Source organism: Patiria miniata, unplaced genomic scaffold (assembly GCF_015706575.1).
Source record: "Patiria miniata isolate m_02_andy unplaced genomic scaffold, ASM1570657v1 HiC_scaffold_25, whole genome shotgun sequence".
Classification (NCBI taxonomy): domain Eukaryota; kingdom Metazoa; phylum Echinodermata; class Asteroidea; order Valvatida; family Asterinidae; genus Patiria; species Patiria miniata.
The window spans coordinates 6,786,015-6,802,148 of NW_024037064.1; the positions used below are offsets into that span (position 1 = coordinate 6,786,015).

A 16,134-nucleotide genomic window follows, 5' to 3' on the forward strand; every position below is an offset into this window, starting at 1 on the left:
GTACATTTTTATTTCATATTCATCTCACCAGTGAAATTAATCAGAAATTGGTTTTAAAAACGCAAAATGTCTCAGGGTTTTGAGACCAGCTACATGTACATAGAAAGACACATCTAACTCACGTTTAACATTTTTGTTTGCAAGTTCTTTAATTTTACGTCTTGGATAAACACCGCTTATGCTGAGTATGCTTGTCAGCGATCTACATCAGCACTATGGCGTTCAAGGTTCACATTCTTTTACTGTCAACCTCCAAAGTCATTGGGGGTCACAGCAATGAAACAAAAGTCATTCTAACTTTTCAAAACTTTTTCTTCCAGCAATAAATTCAAGGACTCAAACAAATTCTTTAACAAGGGGAGTCCACACAAAAAAAAAAAACCCAAATGTTGGGACCAACGTTTTCATGAAAAAGACACCAAAACAAAAAACAAAAACCCACCAGAATCAGCCTGGACATGCTGGATGGGATTAAAATCATAGGATACGGTGGGAAAGCTATGCCATCCTACCAAACCAAAAACAAGAGGATATATCTAGAATATTTACAAACCATTTTAAAGGGAATATACAACACTTGCTTTTGCTGTAATTTTCAGTAATGGATGTATTTAGGGGGTTAGTAATTTATAGCAAATATTGTTACAGTGACTTGTTTGAAGTTTTGTGTTCGCAGATGCGACTAACCAAGAAAACCAATCATTATCTTGAAGTCTGGTTCCCTGACGCCATTTAAGATGAAACGGAGCAATTTATAGACATCAGGGAATCGTAAGGTCAGAGAATCAGTCTAGCAGGCTTGTAGCCCTACACAGGTGTGTAATTAATTGTAAAGAAAATGCGGAATAACTAAATATGAAAAATTAGGAGCAGTTTTTGCAAAAAGCCAGTTTTCTCCAATGATGGTCGGCTGACCAGCGATTAAAAAATACAATTTTTTGTGCAAATGTCAGCACATCAGGAGCTACGATTTTACAGGATGCTTTTAGACTGTCATTCCCAGTAAGGTATTTCGTAATAATTTGATCATTTCGTTTTTGATGTTTACAAATGTTGTATCTTCCCTTTAATACTTGACACGCAAAATTGAAGAATCTGCAAAGTGGTTTACGACTGGTCCTACGAGTATTCACCATGAAGTATCAAAATTTCCCAAATTTGACGAAAAATTCTCAAGTCCAATTATTCATGTCTAAACAAAATTCATCATAACATCAGACAATATTTGAGATGCATTATGGCAAGGGTACTTCTCAAAATATACTCTAAAAAGCAAACGTGTTATATACAAAGTCTGAATATTGAACCAAAATTGTTGAAATGAAATCGCAAGGGAAATGTTTTTCATTTGAATTGTGGAGAGAAAAATGCAACAAAAATTAAATCATTTGGAATCCTACACCCACAAAATTTAGTTTTAAACAAATCATTTCTAAATACGTAATTTCAAAATAAAAAAGGAAGCGACAAAAAAAACACAAAAACTGCATGTACATAGTTTAAATTGGAAAATTGTTTTGTTTTTGCTTCTATACATTATTATTCAACATGTCTACAACAAGCTCAGGCCCCCCCCCCCCAACAAATAAACAAAAATAATACGGGGCGAGTAAAAAAACCAAAAAAACCAACGGAACCCAAATGTCGCAACAATTGTTTCAGTGAACTTCTGCATGTAGCACTCTCAAAATATAGGATATGAAAGCCCAATTCATAAGCTTTGTTTTAGTATAAGAATCATTCAAATCACTCATGTACTTCTTAAGTTACGGAATTATAAACACAATCACCATTTTAAAGTTCTGTCCACGGATCTTCAGCAAAACAAAAATAATTCACACACATCCCTATGTGATTTGTTTTCATTTTGCTGAAAGAACACTTAGTACATTTTTGAGACCCGAGGACAGAACTTTAAAATGGTGGTTGTGTTTATAATTCTATAACTTGAAAAGTACATGAGTGATGTGAATGATTCTTGTACTAAAAGAAAGCTTATGAATTGGGCTTTCATATCCTAGATTTTGAAAGTGCTACATGAAGAACTTCACTAAAACAATGGTCCCGACATTTGGTTGTTTTTTTTTACCCACCCTGTATTTTAAAATGCATTTTATACCGGCATTACAAAGCAACTATAAGTCTGTCTAAAAACTTGGAATGCTTGTTGTAATTTTATCATTCACAAACTAGGCAAAACGAAAAAGTGCTCTCTCTGAAAATAACAAAAATCACAAAATAACTCGAGATAATAGATTTACCAGAAGCAGTGAGTGCAAATTGAATGCATACACCCAGTGAGATTGTTGCATCAAAAGTGATGCTTCAAACAAGCTTAATTTTGGCATCAAAGTTGACGAGAAAAATGTTCAACACCTAAAATGCATTGTGAAAAAATGATGAAAATCAAACATATTCCAACAGGAGTCAACTGCATTGAATTTGTAACTCAGAAAAAATCTGTAGTTCTGGTGTAACAATGGTCCTGATCTGTTATACTTAACTTTGTGACTAAAAAAGTCTTAAAGTCAAGAAATTCGCACTACTTTTTGTTTGGAAGAAGCAGCAAAAAAGTCTTGCTGTAAAAAGTCTTGCTGTAAGTAATGTGATAAATGGTTGACTTGAATTGGAACAGGACTATGAACAATTTTTTGATAAATACAAAATAAAAAAACTGTGTGGACTTTTGAAGCGAGCAACAAATTCCTAACATGTCTTCCGTACAACCCAAAAGCCTACAAATTGGGAATAACCTGCATTCTTGGAAGTTCTCCAGGTTAAACTAAAGTTCCGATCGGATTTTGTTCCACCGTTTTACGAGTTATCCATGGTTGCAGGGAGAATCGCAATCCCGTGCTGCCGCAGCTGTGCTTTCAGAAGAGTGTTCTCATTCTTGAGTTCTTCTACCTGTTGCCGTAGTAACTCGTTGTCGACGGAGATGCGTTCATGCTCTTTGACGGTTTCGGCCATGCGTCCGTTGGAATTTCTCAGATCGACGATGTAGTCGCAGGTTTTGGATAAAATACCTCCTTTACTCTGCTGTTGAAGTTCAACACACAAAAAAGAGATTATTCAACGGGTTGGTTTTTATTAAAGTTTAGAGTAGATCATTTGCAGCTATCCAAAAAGTACCTGACGAAATCATTGTTGAAAGCTTACTTGGTTTAAAGAGAGTAATGTAACTAAACTCCCTGTGAAGTTATTCTTTCTGGCATGCTGTCATTTTGAAGAATACAATTAAAGACGGTCATTTCCAACGATGTGTCTAAAGACGTATTTTGGAAATTTCCGTTTGTAGTTCGTTTTTAATTCGGCGTAGCCATGAATGGGTGCACGCAAGCGTTAACACACGCGTGCGCGGTTACTATCATTCATCGGTTCAGTGCGTGACATCGCAAGGCTGCAATTGGCTGAATGAGAACGTGTCCCGGACGCTGATTTCGTGCGCAATTCAAAACATGACTTGGCAGTTTCGAATTGAAATCGAGAACCTAGAATATTGTTTTCTTAAAATATACAGCATTCACTTAGCTAAAACTTCATCAGGTTAGTTGTTAAGCACCCTTTTTTAGATTTTGAGCACTTTTGTTGATTCAAACGAAAAAAAATGCACAAACGACAAATTATGTTCTCTACCTTTAAGCAAAACAGGAATTTTACAATGAAAGGTTAAATAAAAGGTTGTTCAAACTCAGCGCGAAAAGGAACGCGACCGGGAATTTGTGTACGGCACAGTTAGTTTTTATGCTGCGAATTGGCAAGAGTTGAACGCATTCCAACCCTGGCTAACTTCAAAGCGAATGTTTGGTGAAGTCAAATTGGCTTGAAGGGATCATCTTTATAGTCTCACCTGTGATTTGACTTGGTCAGTTGCGCAATCAGGGACCAGCTTAGAAAGTTTAACAATCCAGTTATTGATCTTATCTCTTCTTCTGCGTTCCACTTCATTATGCGTGGCTCTTCTCCTATCGTCCCTGGCTGTGCGTGCTCCATCAATTTTACTGCGCAAGAGAAAAAACAACTTTTGTCAGAGTTTTTTTTAAATGTGTACATATGACTGCCTGCTGTCAGTTTTAAATTAGAAGATATCACAAGCTACAGGATTCCTACAGAAATTTTAAAATGAGAATTCCTTAGGAGCCTAGTTGAAGTTATTGTAATCGTAAAGTTGTGGCCCTTTATTGATGCCACTGTATCCTGACGATGACAGCTATTTTTTTGTCAACGGCGGTTCATTGTTCTCATCTTTTTAGCAGGCTAAAGCATTTGACAGTTATAAAATATTAAGTGCAAGGCATTGGAGCGGCCTGTAAAATCAACCACTGCACACACATTTTATGGGGTGTACTTTGCATGTAACATTTCACTGGCATGGCACGCAGTTGCAGCCGGCACGTGTAAACTTGATCAGATTCGAACCAGCCAACCTCGGCCAGTCATTGAGTGGTAAGATGTCTACACTACAAAGCAGGAGGTTGTTGGTTTGAGTCCCACCCGAGTGATTTTTTCGCACTTTCACTTCGGGGGGTAGCACACTGGGTATACAGTGTATATACGTCGGTGAAGTGCAAAACTAATATTAAATTGATCAACAACTTTCAAATATTCAAATATTCAGTCAAACACAGTTTTGAATAATCGAATACTCAAGTATTCGAAACTGGACAGCTAACTAACATCACGTCTCACTGATCACCTACTAGTCATCTAATGGTATTTGATTGAACTCTATCGTTCCTGCACAGAGATAATATGAAAGACCAATCCCAAATTCCACTTTTAACGTTGTTGACTTACGGAGTGAATGTGTGAGTTCTTGGAGCAATGGTTCTCTGGGTAGCTCCTTGCAAGACATCTTGCGGTGACATCATCACGTAAAACTGACCTGCACATGAACACAAAATTCAATAAACCTGAATTTGTAACAAAAATTTACCAAAATGAATGGTTGTTTTTAACATGTTTACTCACACATGCAAGAAATGTGTAACCAGAGTGCATTGTTAAGGTTTAATTGGAAATTTAATATTTTAAACTCGTCAGCTTTTTAACCAGTTCGCACTGGGATTATTTTGACGTTGACCGGACCCAGGTGCGGGATTGTTTTTCACGAACCTCGATGCCAAACTGGTTCAGGCCGGCATCTTAGGATAGCACCCCCTGATATTTCTGGCCTCGCTTGCTGCGATGCAGTGGAACGTCACTATACCGAACACCGCTGCATCGAACATTCGGCTATACCAAACATCATCCTTAGCTCCCAATTTTTGTGTAAAAAACGTATCGAACATTATTGTTGGAAAATGTCAACAGAAGAATGACAAATGGCTATTTTTTTCCTCAAGGAATAGAAGGGAAATACAACCCGTGTAAGCTCAAAAACAGTGTTATTAAACGATTCAAAAGTCACACGTATTCAAAATCGTCTCTTAGTAACTACCAGGGTTACAACGGTCAAAAGAGGGTGCCACTAATGTACGGAAAATCACAAGCTGTTAAGTATCGGCTTAAAATCTCTATACCAAACGATTGCTATTTCGAGGAATTTATGTGGATCGCGCAATGTTCGTTATATAGCGGCGTTCCACTGTACTGCAAAACCTTTGCGTGTATACATGTCATCCGAAGTGAACTTTTTAAGAATGTTTTGAGTCATGTTTCTAATATTTGGTACTCTCTTTAAAGGTAAACACCATTTGCATTTTCAGTTTTCTCAAAGTGTATACAGTCGACTCTTGTTAGTATAAACTCTGTTAATACAAATTCTGGTTATAACAAACATAAAGCCTTGGTCCCGACTGTGCATTTATGTGCACAAAGAGTGGGGCTGATATTCCTCTTAATACAAAATTTTGATATAACAAACAATTTGGCTAGGTCCGAACGAGTTTGTATTAACGAGACTAGACTGTATTGGCTTAGCTGAATTTTCGACAGGTTAGTTTTAAATAATGTGCTTCAGAATGATTGCATTGTTCCTTGACTCTACACAAACGCATTATTTATCCCGCGCCTAGTTCTGTTCTTGTCAAAATAATCCCGGCATGAACTGGTTAAATTACAAATTAACCCTAACCTTTCAATACATTTTGACAAAAAATCTGCTGAACGCACCAACATGCAACACTTGTTAAAACGAGTAGCCTGCTCAGTGTAGAAAGATACTTCAGGTCAAAAATCACAAGACCAAATGGCCTCAGAGTCTGTGGTCCCCCAATGCAGCAGGATACCACTCTGGCATTGTTCAATGGGACTAGCTCTCACTGTTACAGAATTGGCCGTTTATGCACTGGCTCAATGCAGCAAGGTTCTGGACTTTTACACCTGATGCACTGTGTTGCGTCTGGCAGGGTAAGAATTAAAATAAAGCAAATGTAACCTCCTGCAGCGGTTGCATTCGCCAGTGATGACTCGGATTGCTGGGTGATGACACTAGGATCTGTCACGACGGCTGAGGTGGGGAAGTATGTAAATCTCGTCTCACCGGCAGGGGCGTCTGAAGTCGGACTCTCCCCATTACTAAATGGACTTTGGATGACCTAAGTCAAAAAGAAAAATTACGAACACAAATATGTAAAAACAAGACAAGCCTAACCTAGTAAACACAAAGTTCTATTCAATGGATTCAGAATGGCTATTTACGCATGTCTTTTCATGCATATGGTTTACACAATGAGCTCGATTTAGAGTATCCATTGGCATTACAGAGTAATCCTATACAACAGCACTGCCCAGCTCACAAGTTACAGCCAAAAAGTCTGAGCAGTTAGTGAGAAAGATTCAAACACTAGGCTTGGCCTCTGAGACCATAACAATTTAACGCTGTGCAAAAAACCATGACACACTTTTTGTAAATACCTTAAACAGGTGAATGATAATTGAATTTCACTACCCTATACCGGTAGCTACCCCACTATCTACTATCAACCCAAATCAGTGAAAACTATTGAGGAAATTGACCTGATGTATCAGCATTTTAGTTGACTGGCCTTAGGGTGGAGTGGGTGTTTATATGATTGATAATTCATGAATCATCATGTGACTATGATCTGACAGGAATCTGTCAATCAAATCCCGAGATTAATACTTCCTCTATTAGCGCAGTCACTAATCCACTGGGATCATATTCATATTTATATCATAGAATCATATTGATCCACATAATCTATAGTTGGGTCGGACTAACTAAAGAGTGGTGTATTCTGACTAGTCTGGGATCTTGAAATGAGTACTGAGATAGGCTTCGAAATGTCTACAACTTCATTGGGTGTTGGTGGGGATGTTGGTTGGGGTGGATGGGAATGGTGTGGGTAATAGTCTGGGGGCTAGACGTTGTTAAGGTTTGATACGTGATAACCCTCCGCTGCGATAACCCGCTGCCGCGAGAGGGCGCTATCACGACCAACCAATATCACAATAGCACAAAAGTCTTGCTGCTTCTTTTACACTACTGGTGGTTCAGAACTACGAATAAAATGTTTTGAACGCTGCATGTTAGGCCAAACAGGTGCGTGCATTACACAACCGATACAAATTTCCCCAGATGTTGTTCTCACGGGTTCGTGGGTGATATTGGTTGGTCGTGATAGCGCCCTCTCGCGGCGGCAGGTTATATCGTGGTGGCGGGTTATCGCGTATCAAACCGTAACAACGTCTAGACCCTAAACTACGTGGGGAATGGGGGTTGGGAATGGGGGTGGGGTGGGGAGTGGGGTGGGGAATGGGGGTGTGGCTGTCATAAACAGGATCATGAGCTAGGCATTCATGGGGTTTGGGTCGTACCTGAGTGACAGCTTGTCCACCTTGCGGGAACGATGTCGTAGTGACCACATTTACTGCCGATGAACTGTTAGTAGCGTCAGGGTCCACCTGAACCACTCGATACGTTACTTGGCTCTGACCGTTACTGTCAGTCCGAAATTGGTACTTCAGGAGGAATTAGCAGGATTATAAGTTAGAAAGGAATAGGCCATATTATTATCCATACGCCCTCAAGCTTGTCTGAAGGTTGATTTAAGTACATGTTTGCAACACTCAGGCATATCAGGAGTGACTAGGCTGAAAGATTAAGCATAGTAGTCAGTTGGAATGACTCCAAGAATTCATTAAAGGAAGTTATTAGATAATTTTTTAAAGAGACAATTTCTATAAAAAATATTTTGTAATATCCAATTATAAAAAAAAGGTAGTAGGTACTTACATGAATGTTTTCAGCTCCAAAGGCAGCCGAGTTGGCAATGACTGAGGGGTCTTCAGACCCAGAGCCAATCTCCCCTGTAAAGAATTACAAACATGAAACAGTCATCTATCAAGTAAACAAGCATACATGAAACAGTTGTCTGTATTTTAAAATTTATGGTCATTTTGGTCTGACCAAACCACAATTTTCAAAGAATCTCCAAATAGTGTTAGGTCTGAACAATCAGGAAGAATGCTGTTTCTTTCAGCAAAACTTTTTCCAAAAAAAAAAGTCTTGCTCCATCAGAACAAGCTGGTTGACATTTCAGCAAATTTGAAAATAAAACACACATACATGTAAAGTCTCTCCTCACTGCAACTTTTACCTCAGCAAAAAAATATTGATTTACTTTACATCAGCATAACACTCTTGCAATTAAATGTATACTATAATAAAAATAAATAATAATAAAATGCTAAAGCGCTTTTAACGCAGATCAAAGCACTGTACAAAATTACAAATAAACAAGAAAAAACAAGAAAAAGTTAATGCAAGAATAACTCAAGAAAACCATAATTTGCAAAGTTTTACAAGTAACTCTTTGATTAAAGGGAATATACAACATTTGCAAGCATAAAAAACTACCAAACTATCACAAAATACCTAACTGGACTGTTAGCGAATGACAGTCTAAAGCATCCTGTAAAATCATGGCACCTGGCGTGCTGACATTTTCAAGAAAAGTGGTATTTTTGCATCAATTTCCAACGTTGGTCGGCCGACCAGTGTTGGAAAAAAATGTGGTTTTTTTTCAAATACTGCTCCGATTTATCATATTTAGTTAGTCTCCATTTTCTTTGCAATCGATTACACACCTGTGAATGGGTACAAGCCAGCTAGACTGATTCCCTCACTTAACAACTTTCCGACATCTATAAATTGCTCAATTTCTTCGTTAGTGGGGTCAGGGAACCAGACTACAAGAACATGATTGTTTTTCTTGGTTTTTCCAGCATCTACGAACCCAAAACGTCAAACCAGTCTGTGTAACAATATTTGCTACAAAATACTTTCCCCCCAATCCATCCATTTCTGAAAATTACAGCAAAAAACAAAAGTTGTACATTCCCTTTAATGAAAGCAGGCAAAAAATTAAATCAAACAAACTTACCATCGTCTTTCCCTTGAAGATCTTGATCACTCTTTTCTTGTCCGCTAAAAAAAATGAGAAAAAAAAAAATCCTAAAATATTTCTATTTACCATTGTTTACTCCTTTAATGTTGCACTAAAACAATAACAAGTTCAGCCTCCTGCATCTAACAGAATCCAACAGAATCCAACAGTTCACATCTATTTCTTTAACAAGAAAATGGCTACTATCACTGCTGTTGGATATTGTTGAATACGCTACCTGAATGGAATGAAGTATCGAAATGTTTCACAAAATACCCGCCCTTTCTCAAGCAAACTCAAACTCCAAAGCATGCTGCAATTGAAGTACCTTCAATGAACATCATTTGTTTTTTTGTAAACAGTGTGGTATACTTTAACAATTAGGCCTACCACAATGTTGCCAAAACCACGTTGTCCCATTACGATGCAAGAATATAGCCCTACAAATAAATTTACCTGTTAATCTCATTGTTCACTGCCATCATAGCAAACAGATTCTTTTTTCTCATAGAAGAAAAAGTTGTAGACCACAGTAAGACCACTACAAGACTGGTGTAAAAGTAACACCCAAAAACTGAAGCCTCAGAGATATCTCAAGATAACATTATTCACTTGTAAAAGAAACTGTTTTAAGATCTCATCTAATAAGTTCACAAATCGTTTCAGAGACTTTGTTGGACTTTCGACACGAATATTTAAAACATGCATGCTTCGTTAGCCCAACGTGACTAAAAATCTATTTATAAATGCCCACTCATATTTGTTTCTATTTTAAAAAACAGACAGAACAAGTCACACAGCACAAAGACACTGACCTATTTAATGCTGAAAAAACTTCAGCAAGTGAAAATCTTTTACAAAAAGGCCATTGGCTAAAAGAAGCATCTTCACCAACACCCCTCCAGCATAATTGATGTGTCAGTTTTCAGGCACCTGATTGGTTGATTCTTAGCATTTGTAACTTTGGGATGAATCATTGTGGTGGAGGAGGGGTGGATAGGTGAGTAATCTAATAAGGCAGTGTGATGGGGGCAGGAAGTGATACATGTTGTGTTGCCGACAGTAACGTGCACCTGACGTTACGTTGCACACATGTGACTCTGATCAGACTGGGACTATAATCCCAAAGAGCACAAACTATAAATAACCCCGTCCAAAGAAACCTTTGCAGCGACTCTTTGTTTATCACTTAACCAAGAGTTCAAAATTCCTTGAACAATTTGACATCCATTCAATACAGAAAGAAAAAAGACATACAATATTACAATCTATTCTCACTATAATCATATTTAAGGCATGCAATCCTTGGAGGGATGACCACTGCCTCAATCCTGCAAAATCCTCCAGCAATAACTGTTTGCATGTTGAGGCAGAGCCAGTGACATTCTGGAGCAGTGCGGAGGATTTCAAGTATAAGGCCGGAAAAAAATTACTTCTGCTTCCAATTACATGGCTTTCAAAAATAGGGTCGGTCGGTCAGAATTTTTAATTCTTTTGGCCAATTTTTGTTATGCAGATTGAATGGGGCATTCAATTATATGCGAAGTTTTAGCCTGAACTATTTCCACTGTACTACGAAGGCTAAAATGGTCACAAAAAAGTGAATAAAACCTACCTTAATTACAGTCAATATATTTACGTTTGATAATTCTTAAAAAAATGATGGAAAATTCAGGTCGTTATATTCGCACCATATGCACAACACTAGTCAAGACGGGAAGCTGGCCAAAACTCCGAAGTGTGTGATGCACTGTGCATGTGTGGCGCGTGGCCAACAGACTTCGTTTTTACGGTCAAAAATTTTGGGAAACACGCTGCATGTATAACTCCAAATACGAGTTCCAAAAATGTTCTTTCTCTATCGGTGTTTTCTTGGCATTTTTACGATGTCGAATCCGACCAGGTGACAGTGCATCGGCCTGCAATATAGTGCTAGCGCTATCGATCGCATAGCCATGACAGACTAGTTACCGCATTTTCATCATGTCGTCACTGCATTGAGCTAGGTCATGTAGGTTTACGCACGTGATTATAGTCACCGTGACATCGAATTGCGAAGTAGTTATATCGCGAAGCCAATTTGTAAAAATAACGGAGGTTTCTTTTGAAAAAATAGCGAATGTAAGTAAAAAAACAAATGAATACAGGCATTTTTTTGATGCAAAAGGGTTGTTGAGAGGTATTTTGTGAAGACAGAAAAGACAACAAGTTTGTACTTTTATTTATTCAATCAATTTTTTTTTGAGGGGGGGGGGGATTGCCGATAAGATTTTTAGGGTCGCAGCCTTAAAATAGGGTCGGTCGGGTAACCGGAAGCAGAAGTATTATTTTTGTTGGCCTAATCTAGGCCTAAATTCATGCACGGCTGAGCAGAAACAACACAAGGTCCAGCCTTAGACCTTGACAATTAAAGTGCATCCTCCAAAAGCCTCCAAAATCAGCCACACATTTTTGCCATATAGCCTCAACCCTGCAAAACTTCATACTTTTTGTTCATACATCATCTCAATAAGGGTCAGTCATTCCAAAAATGTTGAAAAGACATGAATCTTGGACTCAGAAACATTCCCAATTTTGTTAGGAAATACTTTAAAAAAAATTCTTGACTCTCCATAGACTTTGAACACAACCACTGAAGTGGCTATGGATACATGTACTATGGCGTATGGTGCGCACATGTTGGACGCGACGCTGGAGACCAAGGCCAGCAGACTGCAACTTCGCGATTGTCAATCCCGTCTGCATAGTGCAGTACACGATACAGTACACTTCATGTGTATGGGCATTCTGTGTGCCGGTGTTATAGGCAAATCGGACTCCTTTTCCCTATTAATTATTGGTCAATCCCTCGCATGTGACCAGTCACTCTCCCAATTATCATACTTACGCATGCGCAATACTACCAACGAATCCATTTTTCATGGAGTCCGATATTCACACTACACCTGCATGCACAGCATTGGTTTTTCCCCCTTGGGTTTCCTCCATTCCATTCGGCATTAATAATAATACCCAGCGCTGCTTCTATCGCTTAATCTGATTGGTCCTTTGATTGTGGCACTCAATGAGTCAACCAATGGAAACTTTCTGGCAAGATCCACATGCATTTCTGCGCATACGCATTGTTCTCGATTTTTTTTCAGGATCAAGTTGAGTAGGCCTTCTAATTGATATTTTCACTTAATAATAACATTTTACTGATTTGCCTGAAACTGTTAGATGGATCCCATCATGGAGGAATAAGCACATTTCGTTGCATGTTTATTTTTATTTAAACAATGAACTGGATGCCGATGTGTGTCAGATTTTCAACGGTTGAATGGGATCTGATAGTGGTCTGCTATCCATGCCGTTGTCGTCACGTGTCGGACCCACTGTCATGACTGTCGTGTTCTACATGTAGACTCGTGCCTTTCGTGGTACGGCGCACAGCGGCATCTAGCCCCACTAGTGTGGCCGTCGGTATGCTGCGCTGAACCTCTGGCCACACACCGTGGTACCGCGCGCTACTGAGGACGAAGTTTTCATAAAATCTGCGGTCCGTTTCTTACATTCTCAGTTTCTTACTTTCTTATGGTTGTATTCTATGATGTCTCACCTATCACTTCTGGGATGCTTAGGTCTAATGATGTTCCATTTTCCGAGATATTCTTCAATCTTTCTGGAGCCCATATGCACTCGTGAAACGTCTGGTGATGGCAGCCATTTTGAATGGGACAAGAGATGACCTCAAGCTGTGACGTCGCGTTTATGCAAATTGCTTGTCGAGCGCGCGAGGGCGCGAGTTGCGAATGCGACGGCTGTTTCCTGTACCATGTATTTATCGTCAGGGGGCCACGTGCACCGATCTCTATTCAGGATCTACGGCACAGGAAACAGCCGTCGCATTTGCAACTCGCGCCCTCGCGCGCTCGACAAGCAATTTGCATAAACGCGACGTCACAGCTTGAGGTCATCTCTTGTCACATTAAAAATGGCTGCCATCACCAGACGTTTCACGAGTGCATATGGGCTCCAGAAAGATTGAAGAATATCTCGGAAAATGGAACATCATTAGACCTAAGCATCCCAGAAGTGATAGGTGAAACATCATAGAATACAACCATAAGAAAGTAAGAAACTGAGAATGTAAGAAACGGACCGCAGATTTTATGAAACTTCGTCCTCAGTAGCGCGCGGTACCACGGTGTGTGGCCAGAGGTTCAGCGCAGCATACCGACGGCCACACTAGTGGGGCTAAGCGGCATCTAGCCCCACTAGTGTGGCCGCGGTATGCTGCGCTGAATCTCTGGCCACACACTGTGGTACCGCGCACTACTGAGGACAAAGTTTTCATAAAATTTACAGGCAGTTTCTTACATATGGTTGTATTCTATGATGTCCCATCTATCACTTCTGGGATGCTTAGGTGTAATGATGTTCAATTTTCCGAGATATTCTTGAATCTTTCTGGAGCTCATATGCACTCGTGAAACGTCTGGTGATGGCAGCCATTTTGAATGTGACAAGAGATGACCTCAAGCTGTGACGTCGCGTTTATGCAAATTGCTTGTCGAGCGAGGGCGCGAGTTGCAAATGCGACGGCTGTTTCCTGTTCCAAATAAAAATTAAAATAATACCCTGCGCATGCACTGCGTGGGCATCGATGTCGACGGCTTGGACGACGCGCGCGACACAGGAAACAGCCGTCGCATTTGCAACTCGCGCACTCGCTCGACAAGCAATTTGCATAAACGCGACGTCACAGCTTGAGGTCATCTCTTGTCACATTCAAAATGGCTGCCATCACCGGACGTTTCACGAGTGCATATGGGCTCCAGAAAGATTCAAGAATATCTCGGAAAATTGAACATCATTACACCTAAGCATCCCAGAAGTGATAGATGGGACATCGTAGAATACAACCATATGTAAGAAATTCCCTGCAAATTTTGTGAAAACATCCTCAGTAGTGCATGGACCACGGTGTGTGGCCTTAGGTTCAGCGCAGCATACCGACGGCCACGGGGCTAAGCGGCATCCATATCCACCACCACCAAGATTAAGAAGACGGTCAACAGATCGATTGTTCACTAAAATAATGAATAATGAACAATGTAAACAAAGCTGCTTGTCATGCTTGTCATGTTAGAACACAAATCTAAAATTTTATGGCCTAAAAACATCACAAAATTTGACAAACAAAAAGGAAACAAAAGCCTCACACTCAATCTCAAAGAAATAAAACTTAAACTTTCTGCCAATTATTTTTTCTTATAAATATATATCTTGATCATGTCCATGTTTTTTAATCATAAGTCCTACGCAATAACTTGGCATTTTTGTCAACTAGTTTTAGTGGGTAACTTAACTGTCATTGTCAGAGAGTGGCACGCGTGTCCAGGATCTAGGACCGGACACGGGCGTTTCTGACACCATGATCATCGTACATGTCGTATGATCGTACGCCTTTTTATCAATCATGTTGAACTGCCATTTCCCCCGAATCCCCGGATTTTTCTTGCACTAAATTCCTTCTTCCTAAAAGCTTGACCATTCAGAACTGACAAGTAATTATTCTTACCTAGGTTCCAGGGCTTGTTCTAACATATCCATGTGGTTTTGCCGAAACTAAGGACCACAAACGAATCAGGGAAGCAGTACAAAGTCACGGGAACAAACACTAGGTCATGTGGGTGTACATGTGACATTGAAACAAAATGGCCGCAACCTTCGTCCGCCTGCCTTCCTATTCTTTATCGTTGTTTGTGCGCTTTTAGATAGGGTGATTTGGCAAGATATATCGCTCCGCTGGGCCAAAATCCACTTCAACTTTTTACATTCTAATTTTTTTTCTAATCTTCAAAAGACTGTCTATTCATTCATGTAAAAGTATACTTTGATTATTATTCGTCACAATGAGTAGTTTTAAATTCTTTTTATCCCAGTTTTGTTATCTATTTTCTAACAAGCGTAGGAATTATCTGTTTACGGTTCGAGGATGCGTGCAGCGGCTACGATAAATTAATGACGTCATGGCACCACCTGATATTAACCAATCACATGACTTGGATTAAAAGCTATCGCATCATCACATAAAATGTCGGTCATTATTGGCGCGATATTATGTCATTACATTTTGGTATTATTTGAAGTATTTTTAAGACAGTCGGTAATGGTGGTAATAGTATTAAGTCCGCGCTCGCTGGCAAGATGCCCGCCAGCAAAAATGGACGCGGTAAATTTTGAAGAAATTTAAAATCCGCAGTCATCTACCTCAATTAATTAAAGTAAACCATAGTCAATTGAGACAATAATTTTGAGGACAAATTTTCCCAATAATTTTCTTTCGATTTTGGCTTTTGATTTTCCGAAAACCTGGCGCCCTTATGTCACTTACGGTCTTGAATATATGAAAAAAGTTCATGTTCAAACTCTTCATAATAAATATTTCTGAGTATAGTCGTGTACCCTAACGTGGCGCACTTCGAAGCTTACCCAACTTTCCTCGTGTAGTGTTGCCAAACCTCTTTGTTGACAAACCTCAAATTCATGCAGTAAAATACTGGTACTTTGACCTTATTAATGCATGCTATTTAACCTCTGTGAACTATTTCGGTTTCATAAAATTTAATCCAAAATTTAAAAACGGTGGCGTCCGGAAATTGGGCACAAATTCACGGAGTGTTCCCTAACGTGGCGCACTTAAATAAATATCGGAAAATTCCAAATTAACATTTAAGAATTTCTGTTAACTTGATAAATTCTGATAAATCATTATTATCTCTACTTACATACCCAG

General features: G+C 39.2%; 1 protein-coding gene across 4 annotated transcripts; it reads right to left on the bottom strand.

The window, feature by feature from the left end:
* Nucleotides 1–2,087: 2,087 nt before the first annotated feature.
* Nucleotides 2,088–15,070, bottom strand: LOC119733219 (upstream stimulatory factor-like). 4 transcript variants are annotated; one of them, XM_038206806.1, is made up of 8 exons: nucleotides 14,917–15,069; nucleotides 9,351–9,394; nucleotides 8,201–8,274; nucleotides 7,783–7,926; nucleotides 6,380–6,539; nucleotides 4,798–4,885; nucleotides 3,851–4,001; nucleotides 2,088–3,039 (listed from the first exon to the last, which is right to left on the bottom strand). In XM_038206806.1, exons 1-8 carry the CDS (start codon nucleotides 14,946–14,948, stop codon nucleotides 2,815–2,817), a joined length of 918 nt encoding a protein of 305 aa, XP_038062734.1. In that variant the 5' UTR covers nucleotides 14,949–15,069; the 3' UTR covers nucleotides 2,088–2,814. The 4 variants fall into 4 exon arrangements, with proteins under 4 accessions (XP_038062734.1, XP_038062733.1, XP_038062736.1 ...); XM_038206805.1 differs by lacking the exon at nucleotides 14,917–15,069 and adding an exon at nucleotides 9,810–9,936; XM_038206808.1 differs by lacking the exon at nucleotides 7,783–7,926 and having other exon boundaries at nucleotides 14,917–15,070.
* Between the last annotated feature and the right edge of the window lie 1,064 nt (nucleotides 15,071–16,134).

Bases quoted from the DNA above. Each gene is read 5' to 3' on its own strand.
- LOC119733219 (XM_038206805.1), bottom strand. From the start codon at position 9,862: ATGAGAAAAAAGAATCTGTTTGCTATGATGGCAGTGAACAATGAGATT. The intron at 8,275-9,350 runs GTAAGTTTGTTT...AATTCTTTACAG, and splicing joins TCTTCAAGGGAAAGACGATG to GGGAGATTGGCTCTGGGTCT. The intron at 4,886-6,379 runs GTTACATTTGCT...GTTCATGTGCAG, and splicing joins GAATGCAACCGCTGCAGGAG to GTCAGTTTTACGTGATGATG.